The sequence below is a fragment of the Lygodium microphyllum genome, chromosome 18 (assembly GCF_053477565.2).
Source record: "Lygodium microphyllum isolate KBCC chromosome 18, Lygodium_microphyllum_v1.1.10, whole genome shotgun sequence".
In the NCBI taxonomy this organism is placed as follows: domain Eukaryota; kingdom Viridiplantae; phylum Streptophyta; class Polypodiopsida; order Schizaeales; family Lygodiaceae; genus Lygodium; species Lygodium microphyllum.
This window is the reverse complement of record NC_141152.1, coordinates 108,407,420-108,428,111: the sequence shown is the minus strand read 5'-3', so window position 1 is coordinate 108,428,111 and position 20,692 is coordinate 108,407,420. Positions and strand designations below refer to the sequence as shown.

Sequence of the window (20,692 nt, the reverse complement as noted above, 5' to 3'; positions counted from 1 at the left end):
GTCAGAGATTGGGATGGGATATAGATTGGCGAGCGCCCCCACATCTAGTGGACTGGCTGGGAGGCTGGCCCGGCTCGTACCATCAGGACATGGCGGAAGGTGTACAGGATGGTGAACGAGGAGATGTTGCAGCGAGCATCAGGCTACCAGAGAGGAGTTGAGTTAAGGAGAAGGGAGATAGATGCATCAATACCTCAGGAGTGGCTTGCCTACGAGAGCCGATAGAGCCCAGGGAGGTATGGGCCGCTAGGTTTTCACCAGCAAATATCCCCCTACAGGTGGCAGGTAGAGTGGACGGCGCTCCACATGGGACTTTCTTCACTGTGTAGGAGGGGAGGTGTCTAGCCCTTGATAGAGGGCAGCATGATGATGAGGGATACCGGTCCTTTCATGGAGGAGGATTCGGGTGATTGGCCTTCAAGGGAAGACATGGTGGCTAGACCCTTATGTCTTCTGGGAGGAGCTGAGGGAGTGGCACCTCTGGATCTGGGAGGGCAGGCCACTTGATGAGCTGGAGTGGGATCCGGAAGAGTAGCTATGGTCAGCCACTGTGGTTGCCAAGAAAACACTAAGGTTCCTAGAGTACACTGCCAAGATTGGCAAACACAAACTGATACAAGTGGACATGAATTTGACACCGTCACGTAGCAAGCACTGGGTGGAGAACAGCATCACGGAGGCTTTCCGATAGACCTTTTGGCGCTGCCTACTATGGGATAGCTGGAGGCCGAGGAGGGTATCATATTTCTTATGGCTGGTGGCACATGGAGGCCTGGCAGTGGGAAGTTGGCTAGCCCAGATGCAAAAGGAGGGAGGTTGTAAGCGCTGCACACAGCAGCCTTTGGAAACTCCAAAGCACTGCCTTTGGTCGTGTGAGGCGGCGCAGCTCGTGTGGAGAGGAGCATACCGCATCCTCCGCCGTATAGCACCCATCCTTGGATGTATCTCATGGGGAGCTTTCTACTGGTAGACAATCAGCCAGGGCCGTCACCTTCTGTATGAGGTCGAGATGCAGGACGCGATATTCACTATTGAGGCAGGGTCGTGCGCAATGGTCGGTTTGGAGGCTCTACCCATCCGCTAGGTACTGGGGCCCACAGCAGACCGCTCTAAGGTATGGGAGATCATAGGGAGTCTTACTGGATGCCATATTTGGAAGGCGCGGTGCCAGAAGGCTTTTGGTGGAGAGAGACTTTCAGTATAGGCGACCTTAGCAGAGCTCTGGACCTCCATCATCCACTCCCTCTACGGCCGATGGGACTAGGTGCAGGGCGAGTCTAGAGCTCGTCAGGAGCTCTGTTTTCATTTCATGGGCATTTGGGGCGGCCAGGACCTGTTTTTCGTGATGCAGACAGGCAGCCCCAGATGGCGATACACCCCCCCTCCATGGCTTCTTGGCCCCATCCCCCCTACACTGCCTTGAGAGGCTTGTATATTTGATATATCTGTGACTTTGCATCGGCTCCAGCTAGTCTGTTGAGCATAAGCACTTCCTTGTATTTTTTAAAGTAATATAGTTAGCCACACTTTATTTGCAAATATATATATATATATATATGAAAGCCATTTTTAGATTTTGATAAGTTGATCACTCTCATGATGATTGAAGAGATCAAGATGCAGATGAATTGTCAAAAATAAATGGTGAACAAGTCAAAGAATTCACTCAAGTTCAAGAAGGGGACGTGGGGTAGATCCTCATTTAGAGGCCATGGTATGGGATGTATGGGCGGTAACCAGCAAAATTGGTTAAATTAATAATTTGGTGACGTGTAGATTTCAAGAGGTTGTGGTAACTCTAGAGAAAGAGGGGGATGGCAGAATAGAGATTCTAGCGATTCTAGTATTGTCTTTCATTATTATGGAAGAACAGGCCATATTGCTACCCATCGTTATGATAGGAAAAATAGCATTCATAGTGGTACATTACATTAAGGAAATTATGCATCGTCTTTAAGATAGAGTGATGATAAATTTGAGTGTTTGCTTGTCATACAACATATGATGAATGTTGTTATAGGAAAGGAGACATGTGATTATGTATGGTATGTTGGTTCAAGTGCATCTAATCATATGATCAGTTGTACTGAATGTTTTGAAGAGATGAAAAATTCATGCCATCCGATCTCACACCATTGGGAAAGTTCCTTTGTCCTTGTATGATGGTCAGACAAAGTGTTTGTCAAATGTATTACATATGCTATCCATCACAAGGAATTTGGTGTCTATTGGTTAAATAGTAGAGTAAGGGTTGCAAGTTCGATTTAATGCAAGGGTTGTTTTGTGGAGAACTTTAATGATAAGTGTAGATTAGTTACAAAAGGAAGTAAACCTAGCCATATGTTTACCTTGGATGCTAGATCTCTTTCTATAAATGCTATTGTATATGCCAAAGATAAAGGTGCAATTGCAAACATTGAAATTTGGCACAAACATATTGGGCATACAAATATACAAAGACTAAAATTGATGCACTCCAATGGGTTGGTTACAGATTTGCTTGCATTAAGAGTTGCAGAATTACATAGGGTGTATGAAGCATGTCAGTTTGGAACGCAAGCAAGATAACATTTTTTGCATGACAAAGATATAAGCAAGAATATACTTGATGTTGTGCATACTAATGTTTAGTGGCCTATATAGAATGTATCTCTTGGTGGCAACAAATATTTTGTTATTTTGTTACATTTATTGATGATTGCTATAGAAAGCTATGGGTATATTTTATGAAGAAAAAGAGTGAAGTGTTCGAGCATTCAAAACTTTAAGTTTGTAATTGAAACAGAATCATGCTTGAAAGTTAAGTGCTTGAGGTTAAATGGAGGGGGAGTGTAAAAAAATGCTTGTCTACAAGATACAAACACAATCGTGTGACAAACTCATAGATCAATAAAGAGACACATTAGGATTAGGGTTAACACAAAGACAATGAACATAGAAGATGGTGAAATATGAATAATGAATGAATAAGTACAATGCTCAATGTAACAAACACACTATACAAGGGGAAAATTGACCCCAAACTCTTGTGTCTTGAGGAATGAGGCAAAGAGTATGAGCGAAAGAGTGTGTTGTACTCTGACAGATCCCCAAATGTAGTAGGCAGCCTCCAAATGTGTTTGGCAGCAGCAACAAATGCAGCCTGTGATGACTGGATTAGTGATAGAACAGGCAGTCGGAGCAAGATAGCAAGTGCAGCATGTATTGATGATGTGGCAGCTTGGAAATGCAGCAAATCAGGTAAACACAGGCCCAAATGATGATGTGGCAGATCAAGCAGCTCCAAAAGCAGCAATCCCAGATGTGGATGATGATGTGGTAGGTCATGCAGCTCCCAGAACAGTCAGGCTGGTTGTACAGTGCAGCAAACACAGCAATAGTCCATGTGGCAGCATGCGGCAGTTGGGAAAGGTGTAGTTTGCAATCGCCTATCTCTCTATCAGCAGGCTCTTGGCTGCCTTTGTGTACCTTATGCAATGCACATGTTAAGATTTAGTTTGGAATTTCTCAATTGGCACACTTTATGTATAACCTTGGTACTTAGCATAGATAACAATTCAAATGTGTCTTTCGATATCTCAAAGGATCATTGAGCCTCTTCTACCCTCAAGGCAATTCTCTTTGCTTGCATGCATTCACAAATAGTGATCAGACTAGTGATTAGTCACTAGTGATAATTGTATGATGCTTGGTGGTTCATGCATCTCTTGGTTCAGCAAGAAAGTCTATAGTGGCCACATCTAATTGTGAGGCTGAATACAGGGCAGCATTGTACTTAAATTGGAATGAATGGCTCGGACACCTTTTGGTTGATCTCAATCTGGGGTAGTGCTCACCCTCTCCTATCTATTTTGATAGTTAGATTGCTATGGTATTTGCGAAGAACCTAGTGTTTCATGCTTGCACTAAGCACATTGAGGTGCATTATCATTATGTTAGAGAGAGACTCCAAGAAAGAGAGATTGACTTGGTTAATTTTCCTATGTAGGATAATTTTGCAAATGTACTATTCTTTCCCAAGAAAGAAATTCTATTAATAGCACCTTAGATGGAAACCCCCTAGGGCAAAGTACAAAGTACAAGGAATTCTGTAAAGAGTATCTAAGTACATTGTAAATACAATGGTTGGGTGAATAACCAATTTGATGGCTTTAATGCTAGATCATATGAGGTGCAGTGTGGAAAAAGCCTCTTCTCCTCATCCTCTTAGAGCTACCTTGCATCCTCTCCCATCTCCCTCGGAAACCATGGATGATCTCTGACCAAATCCTCAAAAGAGTCTCTATTGTGCATACATCCAAAAGATCTACAACATGACTGCAACTCGCAGTCCAAACTTACCACGCTATGATATTGGCAATCAGCTCCCATTTGTGATAGTATCCTTGGGCCCATTGTGACTGCGAGTAGTCAGGGGTGGGGATCCTTTTGAACATCCTTATAGCCATATGTTGCTCTGTTTATGACCCAAGCTATAGCCCCCCATGTCACCACCATGGTCTGTGCCATGCTGTGGAATATCATCCTAAGGGCTCTTCTCCATACCTCTTGAGCTTTGGGACAATCCCATAAGCATTGTTTTTGTGTCTCCTCTAGCTCACCACACCTCGCACATGCCATCGGATCCCTACAGTATCCAAGCAAAGTGCCAATTGCTAAGCTCATGTGAGATAATAACAATAGGAAGAGGGATGTTTTCCTAGGAAGTTGTTGTGTACCCTCCTCCAAAAATCAAATAAGAACTGACCTTAGATGCTCTTTCTATGGTAGTAGGAGGTAACTGCTAGTTGTGCTCTAATCCTAGTCATTGGTCCTCCTCGCTAGCCTAGTAGAGTATCCAAGGATCAGCAAAGTATTTACTAAGGCTCTTTTGAGAGAAAAGTTTGAAGCCTTCCACAAGTCTTTAGGCTTACTACCATTTGGAGATTGATTTGCCATTCCTTATATAGGTGACATCATTCACTCTAGGGGTATTGACAATTATGTTCTTATGTTGTTCTAGTGTGAACACTCCCTTATCCATGGGCACTTTTCACCTTCTAGCTGGAGAAGGGTTTTTCCTTGTGTGAACATCCACTTTGAGTGTTGTACTACAGTACCTTAGGAATTGTACTTTTATTCTATCATTCTCACATTGGATGTGACCTTCTAGCAATCTCTCCTCTCTTGCTATTCACTGTTCATTGTCAACAAGTGTATGCGTGTGCAGCTGAGCATTGACCCAACAAGGAAGCGTATTTACGGTCCATTAGGACCTGGAAATCCATGTCCAAATCAGTAAATGTCCTTCTTCTTCCTCTGGAGTGTTGCACTTCATCTCTAGCCCTCCTCTAACTCCAAAACACAGCTGGCTAGGAACTCCTCCACTTGATCATTGGATCTTCTTCACCGCAAAAGGTGCTGAAAACTCAAAATCTGCTCTCGATTGCTGAAGATATCTGTGTTCCATGATCAGATTAATCGATTGTGTCTGTGTACATTAATTTACTGCTTTTTATTCTATTGTTCTTGTCATAATTGTAAAAAATATAAATGTCTTACAGTTTGCATCTATTTGCAGAGCATTATCATTAGCAATTCTGTGCTTTCAGAGCTTTCCTGAGGCACGAGTCTCAGCGGGCAAGATCTTTGCACTTATCGAAAGAGAGCCTCTAGTTTGCAATGGAGAAGAGGGAAGCACGCTGCCTTCCATAACTGGAGCGCTAAGTTTAAAAAATGTCAGCTTCAGATATCCATCTCGCCCTAATATGTTGGCCTTGGAAAATGTCTCCATAGAGATTCTGCCAGGAAAAGTAACTGCACTTGTGGGGGGCAGTGGATGTGGAAAAAGTACTATCATCTCTCTGATTGAGAGGTACTATGACCCAGAAACTGGTACATGCAGCAAACCTTCAATCTCTCTATGTGTGAACATTTATAGTTACATGAACATGTGCCTTGAACATGTGCCTGCAAAATATCAATCTACAGGTTACATCAACCTCAGCTATAACATAGCAATTCCTCAGTTTTAGTTTTGACTGAGATGTGCCAATTTGTGAATAGTGACTGTATTACTGCTTGTAAATCTTGAGAGCAAAGATTTAATTATGTGATCACGGTATAGTTGTCAGATGAATGGATAACTAGGAGCTTTACCTCTCCCCATAGTAACAGACCTTTCCAAAGTGTAATGGGCTGACTCACTTCTAGACAATTGTGTAGCGGAAGCATAACTAATGAACCTTAAAAAGTAAAATTCATGTGAGGGCCTGGTTTTTCAAATGCTGGTCAGTCTGCATAGCCCACAAAAATGTAAAAGAGCCCTAACATTCATATATCACATGACACAGATCCCGGGAGAGTATCTGATGAGCTTGATTATACAAAGTTGGAAAGTTGCTTTGCAGGATTCCAACACCTAGAAAGTTGGTTTGCAGGATGACAGCCCAAAAAGACGTTTAAATTCCAAATTTTTCTTCAAAAAAGAGAAAATTCTATTGGTAACACCTTGGAAAGAATCCCTGAGGTAAATTACAAGTACAAAATAAACTCTATGAGGGATTACTAAATACATCATAAGTACAAATATTGGGTAAACGACAATTCTAGTGGGCTGTAATGTCAGACCATATGTGACTGAAAGTGGAAGAAGGTGCAAGAGTCCCATGTCTACGTAAAAAAATCTGTACTCCTCATATGCCCAGAGTCACCTCCATCTCCCACGGGCTGTGTGGATCATGGTCCAAATGAGCCAAGCAATAGGGTATGGGGGCCAATAAAGTCATGGCCCCAGATTAGTGATATTTTATGTATCGTCTACCGACGAATTTTGAGATGCTTGCTGATGTCTTTCATTAAAAGGTAATGAGGTGGAGTGTCTTGATTGGTTAAAGAGCGATTGCAGACTGTCTTCATGCCTTTTTTCAAAGCTCTGCACCATTCCAACTCTGTGAGTGCAACCAGGGAAGGCTCTGACATAAATGGGAGAGTCTAAAATTTTCTTGCAGTGTGTTTACATGCTCCAAAGCTAGTTGTATGGATGCGATGCTCATCTAGCATAAATCCTTGCAGATTGGCTTTGGGGGGTGTTATTAAACCAGTCCATTTACCCTAATGCTAGGAATCAACTCCCATGTGTAGCATTGCCCTTCAGTCCACTCTGCTTGTGAGCAGTTTAGCATGGGAATCATATTCTAGTGTTGGCCAATAATGAGAAAGGAGTGACTCCCCTTAAAATCTTCATACTGACACGTCCTCATACCTCCATGAGGGGCCTCAAGCTGTAACCGAAACCCCTGCTCCCCTCCCCCCCCCCAAAAAAAAGAAAGAAAAAAAAAACCAGTTGTACCATGGAAGACCATCTTGAGGGCTCTCATCCACACCTTTTGGACCTTGGGGACATAGGTGATGTCTCTGAGTCTCCTCTGGCTTATCAACATCTCATGCATGCTAGAGGAACCTTGTCATAGCTAACCAAGTGCCAATTGCCAAAATCCAATGTGGTACAAGCCACGGGAAGAGTGAGAACTTCCTAGCAGCTAGCTTTACTTTGATCATGCTCATTTGTATCCTTCTCCCTAGTTTGATGGCATAACTCAAGGATGCCATGTCACAAGGTTTGTGGAGGAATAGATCTCTCCAAAATTTCTCTTGTGGACTGCACTATAATCTTTGTATGGCCTTCTCTAGTGAACAAGTGCCTCCAACCCTTCAATGTGCAAGTAGTTGGGTCTAGGTCAATGTTCCATCTCCTATTGCAATGAGCCAACACTCTAATCCCTTGTTAGGAGCAGCCTCTGAACTGTGCTTCATCCAAGTCCTCTCTCCAAGTCAGTCATTCTCCACAATAGGGGTAAATTTTTGCAAAAGACTGATGTGCACAAAATTATAAATCTGAGAGCTGACCTGGTTTTTGTGCACATTATAAAAACCTATGGGCATGTCATGAAAGGCATATGGGCACTATCAATGGACAACACGGTGAGACCTATCCAAGTCTAAGAAGCATTTGCATCTGTCCTACACTCAGAAGGTACTCCCTCTGTCATTGTTAAAATGCATGGTTCTAGGACATGGCTATGGAGGTTGAAAGAGGAAGAGTGAGCTCATGAGGACATAGACATTAAGACTGACTGTCACACAAGTGAATTAGGTTCCAAGATTGAGACTTGGACTCATAAATAGAATCTTGTGTGTTGACAATGACACAGACACTTTACTGGAAGGATAAAAGTACTATGACATTGCATTAAAAAAGAGAGCAAGTACAATGCTTTATAGGGATAGACTAGGCTGCACTTTCCACCACTGTGCACATGGGATTCTGCATCCTGAGCCCATATTGCTCCATACAAGAGGCTAAGCTGGGTGTGATTACCAATATCTCAACACCCCTCCTCAAACAAGGGCCTCACAAAATGTACAGAGGCTGTAGTACAAGGTTACATGAGGAGTTTACAAGCTTATCTAGAAGCATTAGGGCTAGGCAATACAAGGCTAAAAAAGTCTATTAGAATAGGAGTAGAAGGACTGATGAGGCTTGTCCTTATCCTGGTGGTCTTTAGAGGTGCTTGGTTCTTCTTTGGATTTTATCTTCTTTTCTTCTTCTAGCAGGGAGGCCTTAATGTCAATCAGTTTAGGACTAGGTATGTTGATTAATGTAGTTGACACATTATTATAGTCAGGAGGCAGGCTTTTTAACAACACACCAATACAAATATCTTTATCCATCTTGAGATTTATCCTTGCAAGTTGGGTTAGGAGACTTTCCATGTAGTTCAGATGAGATTTCATATCAAGTCGTAGAAATTCAATCAGTAAACCATACTTTGAGGATTTGAATTGTGCACCAAACGAGGTATCTAATCTATCCCAAGTGTCATGGGACGTATCACAGGCATCTACATGATGGATGTAACCGTCAACCAACTCCAATTTGATGATGGTCTATGCTTTGTCATCATTCTTCTGCCAAGTAGGTGTAAGAGTTGCATCTCGGGGCTTCTTTTCTTGTCCATTGGTAATGGCCCATAGGCCCTTCTTCATCAGGATGAGTTTGATGGGGGCAAAAGACCCAAGTGCTAAGAGCACTAGATTAGTGTCAATAGACACCGTGTTTGAGTCTTCTTCCTTGAGTCTTCCAAATCTTCAAAATCCTTCAAGATCTTCTGAAACCAAATCTTCCCCTCCTTGATTTGATACTGGAAAATTCAGTGCTGTGTCAAATCAGAGTGTTGGGATCTTCAGTGTGTTTGGAGGAGTTAGAATATGGAGTGAAAAAGAGCTTGAACTTGGTGGCTATGGATGCTTGATCTTTTCTTGAATCTTTTTCTTGCTCACTTAGAGGGAAAATCTCACTAGGAACCTTAATAACTCAGTGGATCAGAGTGGCAAAGGTTTGGTTTGAGTGTCAGGAGAGAGAAAATGAAGGAAAGATGAAGCTTAAAGTGAGTTGGCTATGGAGTTTTAGGGTTTTCAAGAACAGGCGACTTGTATTTTGCTTATTGCTTCTCACAGAGGTAGCCATTTGAGAAACCCTCTGAGGGGGAGAGAGTTTAGATTTATAGCTTCAAATTCCCTATGATAATGGTCAGCATCGTTGCACGTACGGACTATACGGGCTGTACGATCGGACTGCACGCGCAAATAGGCAACGAGCTGGAATTCACACAATGCTGAGCTCTCTGATCAACAATGTCATACCGTGATGTGCCAGGGAGGAGCACCTTGAGCAGAGGAAGATATCTTTAGAAGGAATCTCAATGAGATATGGCCTGGTTTGAGAGATGTGAAAGCTCCAAGCAAGGTAGATACAGGCTGGCTATGGCTGCCAAGAAAGGTCAAGTGGAGATAGAGGTGGAAGATGAGACCTTCAGCTGGACTTGAGCTAAGCAATGATGAAGAGGAGCTGGAAGAGCAGAGAAGTAAGCTGAGATGAGCTAGGCCATGCACGACTGGGCTCTAATACCATGTTAAAATGCATGGATCTAGGACATGGCTATGGAGGTTGAAAGAGGAAGAGTGAGCTCATGAGGACATAGATATTAAGACTGACTGTCACACAAGTGAATTAGGTTCTAAGATTGAGACTTAGACTCATAAACACAATCTTGTGTGTTGACAATGACACAGACACTTTATTGGAAGGACAAAAGTACTATGACATTGCATTAAAAAAGAGAGCAAGTACAATGCTTTCCACCACTGTGCACATGGGATTTTGCATCTTGATCCCACACTACTCCATACAAAGAGGCTAAGCTGGGTGTGATTTCCAATATCTCAACAGTCATGGTCTTTATCATAACTCTAGCACCCTAAGGTCTTGTAGTGTCTGTCTGTAAGTTGCATGTGGTAAATTCTGAAAACCAAACCACTCTCTCAGTGTGGAGGCAACTTGTGTGGAGAATCTCCCCCTAGGAGTTCTCCGTTTGAGGATATTACCAATGTGTGATCAATCTCAAGTGATGGTTGAAGAGTAGAGGCTGCCCCATGTTCTCTTCAACTATGATTGCTGCTACTGGGCAGAGGCCAGTGGGCAGAGGCCAGATGAAATGAATCTTTAGGCTTTGATGATGGCAGCTCCAAATCTAACCTTGAATCTCCTTCAAGATCTCTGGTCCTGACCTCTTGGAGGCAACCCATCCTTCTTCAATGGCTTTTACCCAAACTTTCTTAGATCTTCTTTCACCACATTTTTCATGATGTTCTTTGTCCGATATGTAACAAACCGTGGAGAAGGAAACAATGAGATGTATAATTTTGCTGTTGTCAATTAAAACCAGATCCTCCCTTCTTTTAGAGAAGGCTCATAGTCTCTGAGGAGAATAAAGTTTTACTGAGCTTGATGGAAAGAGAGCCTGGTGTATCTGAATTCAGAAAATGAAGTATTTATTTTGTATCTATGACCACCTGCTGACAGCTGCTAATATTATTTATGGAACAAAATAGGCTTTGGATTTTAGAAGCTGTAATCCTATCATTACTTTTTCCGCTTGAAGAGTTGCTGGATCGGCCTGAATCTGGAGCTGAGTTCGATACTCAGTGCTGAAAGAGACCTCCTGACATAAATGCTCTTAACTGCTTTTTAGTCTACACCAACAAAGACAATGGATAACTGAAATATGCTATCAAGGTATGTGCCAGTGTATATAGCTCTAGTGTTCCAAATTCCAATATAAGCCAAATTTGTTCATGATCCGTTGGAGGGCTGCTTTCCAGCTATATCCCACCCTAAGGGTATCCCAGTGTCTTGGAAACCACCAAGCATACACCTACCTATTTGTTCCACAAAAGCTGATCTAGAGTTTTTGAAATTTATGTGAAGTCCTGCAACATGCTCAAAAAGCTTAGAACTCTGGTATCCCAGTGTATCAAACAACCAAGCATACACCTATCCATTTATCCCAGGGGCACTGACCTAGATTTTTGGAATTTATACGAAATCCTGCAACATGCTCAAAAATCTTAGAACACTTTCATTTGTAGATTTTCTTGGGGTGATCACTGTGAGGTTCGGCAACTAAGCTTTGATCATTAGGAGGCCTCATTTAACAGAATTCCCTAGTTGCAGTTGGTGTCTAGCTTATCTCAATTTAACTGCCTGATTGTCTAAGCAAATCCCAGAGGGTTTGCAACCATCTCAAACATTTATTCTCCCTTCCAATATGACATGTGTCCTTGACTTGGTGATTATATAAAGAGATGATCTACATACTCCCAACAAAATGGAGATTATATAGAAAGAGACCATCTGTTTTAAGAAGTGAACATTCATCTATAATTAGTTGGTATATATTTTCATGTGTATATCTATCTATGTAATAGAATAGTTTCTCTACAGATTTAAAATATTTTGTTTGGCTATCTGTGTAATAGAATAGTTTCTCTACAGATTTAAAGTATTCTGTTTGGCTGCGTATACTAGTGATAAGTGTCTCAAGGGGGTCCTTTGAATAAATTTTTCTCTTCTCATTTAAAAAACAGATTATGTCACTAAATTAATCTCTTATTACGTATTCTCTATTTAATAAATTCATGTCAATAAATTAATGACTCACTTTAAGTGTTGATGATGATCTAGCATGGCCATGAGACCATTTAGAGATCAGTATTCCTAGTGCATCACTTAATGGGGTGATCAGAGCACTGTGATGGGATATATCTGGTACAGGCAGTACAAGTTATGAAGGGGGAAAGAAGTGTCTGCCAAGTGTAAGAGTGTACACAAGAACCAAGGAGTTACATATAAATGAAGATGGATTGAGTTCTAAGAAGAGGAAGTGCATTAACATTGTGTTATGTATTTATGTGTGCATCTAGGGATGCATGGGAATGTTTACTTGTGTGTAATGAGCATTGCATTCATTTGGGGTCATCCTCTCCCCTACAAGTCAAGGTTTAAAGTCTTTTCTTTCATTAAGAAATACGAGAGAGGGAATTCTCTCACTAAGAAAGACGAGAGACGTGATCCTCTGGATTTGAGGAGAGAAGTGATTTTCTCTTTCTAAGGTCTAAAAGCCTACCTTGCTTTTTGTTGCTTTTCTTTTTTCAAACACCTATATGCCTTTTTCCACTGTATTAGGGTACAAACCAGTACCTTTTGAAAAAATAACCCATTTTCTCTATGCACATCAAAAAGAGAAAACCTCTTTAAGATTTTTTTTTTTGAAAATTGGAGTTTCAATTATGTATCATATCATTGCCCTTCTTATTATGAGATCAAGGGGAGACACCAAGGTCTCCTCCATGAGGACTTTGGAAGAGTAAAATGGTAAAGACTATAGGTGTCTGTGATTATTCTTATTGAGAAGCTTTTGTGTGGAATTCAATCTTAAGGTTGAGGCCCAAGGCAATCTAATGAACTCTCCTTATCTATGACTCAAGGTGGTTGCATGGACCACAAGTTAAGAGTATAATTTAAAAAGCTATTTTTTGAAAAATCCATTTTTAAAATATCTCACAATGAAAAAACGATATCTAAAAATAGCCGCGAGAGTTATCGAAAACAACGAGATCTACAACTTTCGTGTTGGATGTTTTTTCATCCAAACAACGCACAAAGAGATATCTCGAAATTAGCACTGCAGAGTGGAACAACCACATCTTGCATGAAGATCAACTCAACTCTCTCTCCAAGAATCGAAGCTCTTGAAAGCCTATAAAAGAGGAGGCTCTCCTTGGGTGTAAGAGAGAGGTGAAGGAAGCATCACTTTGCATGTATCCAAGAGGAGATGAGAAGGTGCAAGTGCTGGGGAAGCCCTGCTGAAATCAAGTGCTGCGGAAGCTCTGCCGAAATCAAGTTCCAAGAGGAGAAGAGAAGGTGCAAGTGCTACGGAAGCTTTGTTGAAATCAAGTTCCAAGAGGAGAAGAGAAGATGCAAGTGCTGCGGAAGCTCTGCTGAAATCAACCGCGAAGAGGAGACCCCAAGTTGTGCAAGTGTTAGCCGGTTGTATACCGTGCAAGGAACCGTGATCTTGTTTCTAAGATCTACAAGTAAGAACTAGCTTATGTGTAACGGAGGAGCTTGCTCCTTGTCAATAATATAACTCCACAAGGGGGGGGGGACTAGCCCATCTTCGAGTCCCTAGTGTGTTGCCAATTTCTCTACCTCTCTCTCTATATCTTTATTTTCTCTCATCTATTCTCCCTCTGTGCCAACATAATATTCGTCATATATATTTTAAGTATATAAGAAAGTCGGGTAAAAAGATCTCACCTCGAGTGAGGCAGATAAGGAGGAAGTCATCTCCCTCAGCAACTAGCTACTCCCTTGATTACTCAAGTTCCTCCTCCTCCTCATCATCTTCTAGTTTCTACTCTCTTGGTTCTAAGTCTCATGCAATCCGCAAACGGACAAAGAGGGACCATAAGAGGAGCAAGCTTAAGAAGACTAAGACTTTCAAGTCTGGGGATAAGGACATAAAGTTTGGCTTTTACTCCAGTAAGAGGGATCCTGCTAAGGCGTTAGCCTTTGTCAGGCAATTTAAAGTTGCTTTTTCTGATGGTAATTTCTCAGAAAAGTCCAAGCTAAGGCATGTAGGCATGCAGTTGAAAGACACGGCTAGCAATTGGTGGTTGACTCTCATTTTGAAGGGACGGAAACCTACGACTTGGAAAAAGTTCAAGAAGAAGTTTTATGCTCAGTTCTTGCATCCTGATTTTGAGAATGATGTCAAGAAGGAGTGGAATTGGCTAGGCTAGAAAGAGCATGAAAAGGTCACTAGTTATGTGGACAAGTTTTGGTCTACTCTTCTCAAGGTTACTCCTTTCATGGAGATCAACGATGAAGAGAAGAAAAGGAAGTTTGAAGCTGGCCTATTCCCTCATTTACACAGAACCATGAAGGTGTATCCACATGAAACCTTATCTCGCATGATGGAGTCTGCCATCATAGCTGAAAGTTTGCATACACCTGGTACATCTCAAAAGTTGGAGATGAGTTCTTATAGAGCTAGACAAGAGCAGCTCTATGATCAACCAAGATACAGGACTAATCAAAGAAGACCTACCTTTACCCATGACCAATATTCAAAGCCAGAGGGTAACAAGAAAAAGCGCAAGTATCTCTCACCCTCTGAGATACAAAAGTACAAAGAGGAAGGAAGGTGCTTTCTTTGTGGTGAGTTAGAGCATATGAAGCCTGATTGTCCTCACAAAAGGAGGGAAGCAAATGTGGTTAAAGATCCTCCTCCGCTATCCTCAAATTCCGTTCTAGATGTGCAAGCTAACACTCATTCAAATGAGAAGAAAAGACAACTCTTAAAGGATTGGGGGACACTCAACAATCAACAAGTTTTGATACTCTTTGATTCAGGGTCCACAGATAATTTTGTATCAGCAAATATTGTTGAAAGGCTACAAATTCCACCGGATCGATTGGGAACACCAATTGGATCAAGTTGGGCATTTGAAGGACTTACAACCAATTTTACTCCTATTCAAGGGATGTTGAATCTTAGAATTGGGAATTGCCGCGACCAAGAATCTTTTCTACTTGCACCCATAGGTAACTGTGATGTTATCTTAGGCATGCCTTGGCATTACAAGATTAGATCTCTTCCTGATTTTGTTAAGAAGACCCTTACATTTCAATTCAAGGGTCGAAACATAGTATGCATTGCTGATGCTAGAGATTGGCCTGTGCCAATGGTTAGTCATGTTAGCATTTCTAAAGAAATGAAGAAAGCTATTTCTGCGTACATGATTTTTGTGAGAGAGTCAAAAGAAACTAATGATTCAAGGGCACTTGGCGCCTCTAATGAACACACAATACCAACTAATGCTTCTAAGTCTCAGACTTTAAAAGAACCCCTCTCTTTAATTGATTAAGCTAGACATGATTTTGTTAAACAATATGAAGATTGTTTTAGTGATTCACTCCCAGGAGAGTTACCTCCTAAGCGCCCAGAAGATCACACAATTGATCTTATCCCAGGCATTTCACCACCTAGCCAACCGCCTTACCGAGTAAGTGCAAGTCAGCAAGAGGAGATCCTAACATAAGTAAACGAATTGTTGGAAAAAGGGTTAGTTCAACCTAGCTTTTCTCCATACTGCTCTTCAGTCTTACTTGTTCAAAAGAAAGACGATTCTTTCCGTATGTGAATAGACTACAGATCTTTGAACAAGATCACAATCAAGAATTGTTTTCCTATCCCAAGGATAGATGATATCTTGGATAAGTTGCAAGGGGCTAGTATCTTTAGTCGCATTAATCTCAAGAACGGCTATCACCAGATACGGATAGCACCTGAAGATGTTCATAAGATAGCTTTTCGTACGACATTTGGACTATACGAGTTCTTAGTCATGGCATTTGGTTTGACTAATGTACCCGCCACATTCAATCGAATGATGGAGAGAATTTTCAGACCTCACTCAAAGTTCACAGGTGTCTCCTTTGATGACATTCTAATATTTTCACGATCTGAAAAAGAGCATAGAAAACATATATCTATTGTTTTTCAAGAGCTTCGCAAGCATAGACTACAGGTCAATGCTAAGAAGAGTGAATTTTTTCTTTCGGAAATTCATTACTTAGACTATATTGTTTCTCAAAATTTGGTGAGAATGGATCCTGAGAAGATTCGAGCCATTGTTGAATGTCCTACACCTACTTCCGTACATGAAGTTAAAAGTTTCTTGGGCCTATGTTCATACTATAGGAGGCTCATACGAGATTTTGCGTATGTTGCATCTCCTCTACATGACCTTACTAAGAAGCGAATACCTTTTTGCTGGGGATCAAAGCAACTACAAGCCTTTGAAAGAATTAAGTTTCTTGTGACTCAAGAACCAGTTCTCATAGTTTCGGATCTTCAAAAACCTTTTGAAGTTCACTGCGATGCTTTTGGGGATTGCATTGGAGCTGTGCTTTGCCAAGAGCATCATACAGTAGCATTTGAGAGCCGATGCCTCAAGGACCATGAGCTACATGCTCCAGTATATGAGAAAGAGCTTACGGCGGTGGTACATGCTCTTCAAGTACGGAAACACTATTTACTTGGTGCAGATTTTGTTATTAAAACAGATCACCAAAGTCTAAGATACTTCCTCACTCAGAAGAAGCTCTTAGAGAAACAGATGCGTTGGGAAAATTTCTTATCTATGTTTCATTTTCAAATCCTTCACACGTCTAGAACTAAGAATGTGGTAGCAGATGCTCTATCACGGCGACCTCAATGCAATCACAATTGTTTACCATAACGAGTTCATGGATTTACCAAAAATGTATGCAACTGATTCCGACTTCTCAACCATATGGGATCAGCTTAACTCAGGTCAGTCAATTACACCGTACTCGATTCGAGATGGTTATTTGTAAGCATTACCATTGCGACACAAGGTAATGGATGAACCACATGCATCTCCATATGTTGGACATAGAGATATTCTACCCACTACTCAAGCATTGGAAAGATATTTCTTTTGGCCCACTCTTAGAGCTGACATTAAAAGATATGTCCGTGAGTGCAAGATATGCCAAAAAGTAAAGTATGACAGGCATAAACCACCTGGTCTACTCAAGCCATTACCTATTCCCAATGAGCCTTGGGAAAGTATAGCCATGGACTTTATCATGGAGCTTCCTTGCACACAAGCAGGCAATGATGCAATCTGGACTATCATTGATAGATTCAGTAAGCAAGCTCACTTTATACTTATGTGAAAGACAACCAAAGCCAATCATATGGCTAAGCTATTCATTGCTCATATTTTCAAGTATCATGGCATGCCTAAGTCCATTATAAGTGATCAAGATCCCCGCATGACCAGCCTCTTTTGGCAAGCTCTCTTCGAGAACCTCAAGACAAAGTTAAAGTTTTCATCCTCTTATCATCCTCAAACGGATGGAAAGAGTGAAAGTGCTAATTCTACTGCTTTGGACCTTTTGAGATCCTATGTCTCTGATAATCAAAGAGAATGGAAAAAGTATTTGCCTTTAGTAGAGTTTGCATACAATAATATGGTGCACTCTAGTACTGGTAAGGCACCCTTTGAGATCATCTATGGTAAGTCTCATTTACTACCCATTCTTCTTACGAAGGATAAGATCTTTGCAGCACATGAGTTTGTTAGAGACATTGATACAACTTTCACTCAAGTAAAAGCTGCTATCCAAAGGACACAAGAGAAGCATAAACGCGAAGCAGATAAGCATCGTCGTAAGTTAGATCTCAAGTTGGGACAATATGTTCTTCTTAAGTTTGAGAAGACTTACTTGAAGAAGCAGAAAGGTCAAAAGGGTAAAGTGGTTAAGCTTTCTAATCGCTATTATGGCCCTTTCAAGATCACAGATAAGATAAACGATGTGACTTTTTGTTTGAATCTACCAAGTCATTGGAACATTCATAATGCTTTTCATATAAGTTTGCTACATCCCTATATTGGAGAACCTCTAATGGAACCAATCAAGGAAGATTTACCTGACATAGAAGAAACAGAAGAGTTCCTTGTGCTTGAAAGAATTTTACACCATCAAGACAATACTCTAAGGTCAGGTAAGGTATTACGGAAGTATCTAGTTAAGTTTAAGAATTATCCCCCATTGGACGCTCAGTTTATGACTGAGAGAGAACTACAAGACTTTCCAGATCCTTAAGGACTATGTATCCCCTCTACAGTTGAGGTCAACTGTTTAGAAGCCAGAGGGATGTCACTAAATTAATTGCTTATTTAATAAATTCATTTCAATAAATTAATGACTCACTTTTCTTTAAGTGTTGATGATGATCTGGCATGGCCATGAGACCATTTAGAGATCAGTATTCCTAGTGCATCACTTAGTGGGGTGATCAGGGATATCTGGTACATGCAGTACAAGTTATGAAGGGGGAAAGAAGTGTCTGCCAAGTGTAAGAGTGTACACCAGAATCAAGGAGTTACACATAAATGAAGATGGATTGAGTTCTAAGAAGAGGAAGTGCATTAGCATTGTGTTATGTATTTATGTGTGCATCCAGGGACGCATGGGAATGTTTACTTGTGTGTAATGAGCATTGCATTCATTTGGGGTCATCCTCTCCCCTACAAGTCAAGGTTTAAAGTCTTTTCTTTCATTAAGAAAAACGAGAGAGGGAATTCTCTCACTAAGAAAGACGAGAGACGTGATCCTCTGGAATTGAGGAGAGAAGTGATTTTCTCTTTCTAAGGTCTAAAATGACACAAGCTTTTGTGTGGAATTCAATCTTAAGGTTGAGGCCCAAGGCAATCTAATGGAATGGTCGAAGCGAATGGATATCTATTTCATCGGCTGGAGAGGCCCTCTTTAAGACATTCACTGAGATGTCCACTGGGGCTAGGAACACTTAAATTACATAAACTACCAATAATCACTTTCCCGGTTGAAACCACTGGCCTAAGAAAGAATTACTAACTGGTATTTGCGCAATTTTTCCTGTTGCTTTTGCGGAACCCCCTATAAAAGCTTTAGATAAAAGCCAATTTAAGCAACAAAAAGGAGCCCCTACGTCTCGATATCGAGCATCTTGCTTGAAAATAGTACGTCGTCTAAAGGATTTACCTGAGCTTACGATGCCGACTGGGGCCAGCTAATCAACAAAAGTAATGTCGACAATAATAAGGCTAGCAAAGCCTTGTCGCTTGAATCTAACTTAGCAGATAGCTGTTGCGTTCTTATTATACCTCTCATATCAATACTTCCAATTCCAGAAAAAGGCGCTTTTCACACATCGAGGTCAAAATGGCATCGGGTGTTTCACGTCTTATAGAGTGAATTAGAAGAATTGTATAGCAATAATGTTTTTTAAAAGTTTGAAATAAGAAACTAATAAATGCTAGATTGCTATCAGATGTTGATTATATAGATATAAATCCTGATGAATTTGTGTCTGAGTACATGAACTCATCGTTCAGTATCCCCTTTCAAAGCATTGGGCTCTCATATCGACACGTCGCTTATTTATGAACCGGAATAAACAGACTTTTTCAACTCTCCTTATCTATGACTCACGGTGGTTGCATGGACCACAAGTTAAGAGTACAATTTAAAAAGCTGTTTTTTGGAAATTCCATTTTAAAAATATCTCACAATAGAAAAACGATCTCTAAGAACGGGCCGCGTGAGTTATCAGAAACAATGAGATCTACAATTTTCGTGTTGGACGTTTTTTCATCCAAACAACACACAAAGAGATATCTCGAAATTAGCGCTGCAGAGTGGAACAACCACATCTTGCATGAAGATCAACTCAACTCTCTCTCCAAGAATAGAAGCTCTTGAAAGTCTATAAAAGAGGAGGCTCTCCTTGGGTGTAAGAGAGAGGTGAAGGAAGCATCACTTTGCATGTATCCAAGAGGAGATGAGAAGGTACAAGTGCTGGGGAAGCCCTGCTGAAATCAAGTGTTGCGGAAGCTCTACTGAAATCAAGTTCCAAGAGGAGAAGAGAAGGTGCAAGTGCTACGGAAGCTTTGTTGAAATCAAGTTCCAAGAGGAGAAGAGAAGATGCAAGTGCTGCGGAAGCTCTGCTGAAATCAAGCACGAAGAGGAGAGCCCTGCACATATTGTGTAGGAGAGGAGGAGACTCAAGAAGGATCAAAAGGTGCCAACTTCCAAGTTGTGCAAGTGTTAGCCGGTTGTATACCGTGCAAGGAACCGTGATCTTGTTTCCAAGATCTACAAGTAAGAACTGGCTTATGTGTAACGGAGGAGCTTGCTCCTTGTCAATAATATAACTCCACAAGGGGGGGGACTGGCCCATCTTCCAGTCCCTAGTGTGTTGCCAATTTCTCTACCTCTCTCTCTACATCTTTCTTTTCTCTCATCTATTCTCCCTCTGTGCCAACATAATATTCGCTATATATATTTTAATTATATAAGAAAGTCGAGCGTGTATCTCTGATTTTATAACAGATTATAATGTGAGGCTGTTCAAAACATAAATGCTTTTTACCCTTTCTAAGTTGTCTTACAACAATTTTATTGGAAACTGCAGGTGAAATTTTACTAGATGGTGTGAACTTAAAGTGCTTAAATTTGAAATGGCTGCGAACTCAAGTTGGCCTTGTTGGGCAAGAGCCTGCTCTGTTTGGGACAACTATACTTGAAAACATAAAATATGGTAGAGAGGATGCTGTAATGAGTGAGATTGAAGCTGCAGCCAAAGCAGCAAACATTCATTCATTCATCATTCAACTGCCTGATGGGTATCAAACTCAAGTAAGAAAATTCTATTATCTGACCCAGTTG

At 41.1% G+C, this 20,692-nt stretch overlaps 1 protein-coding gene across 8 annotated transcripts in view; it reads left to right on the top strand.

Annotated features, from left to right (window-relative positions):
* Positions 1-20,692, top strand: part of LOC148021248 (ABC transporter B family member 1-like) — a 145,488-nt gene that overhangs the window by 62,948 nt on the left and 61,848 nt on the right. For all 8 annotated transcript variants that reach the window (XM_087699091.1, XM_087699094.1, XM_087699093.1 and 5 more), the window contains 2 exons: positions 5,561-5,874; positions 20,439-20,662. In XM_087699091.1, coding sequence (XP_087555217.1) covers positions 5,561-5,874; positions 20,439-20,662 — 538 coding nt within the window. The remainder of the gene's footprint in view (positions 1-5,560; positions 5,875-20,438; positions 20,663-20,692) is intronic.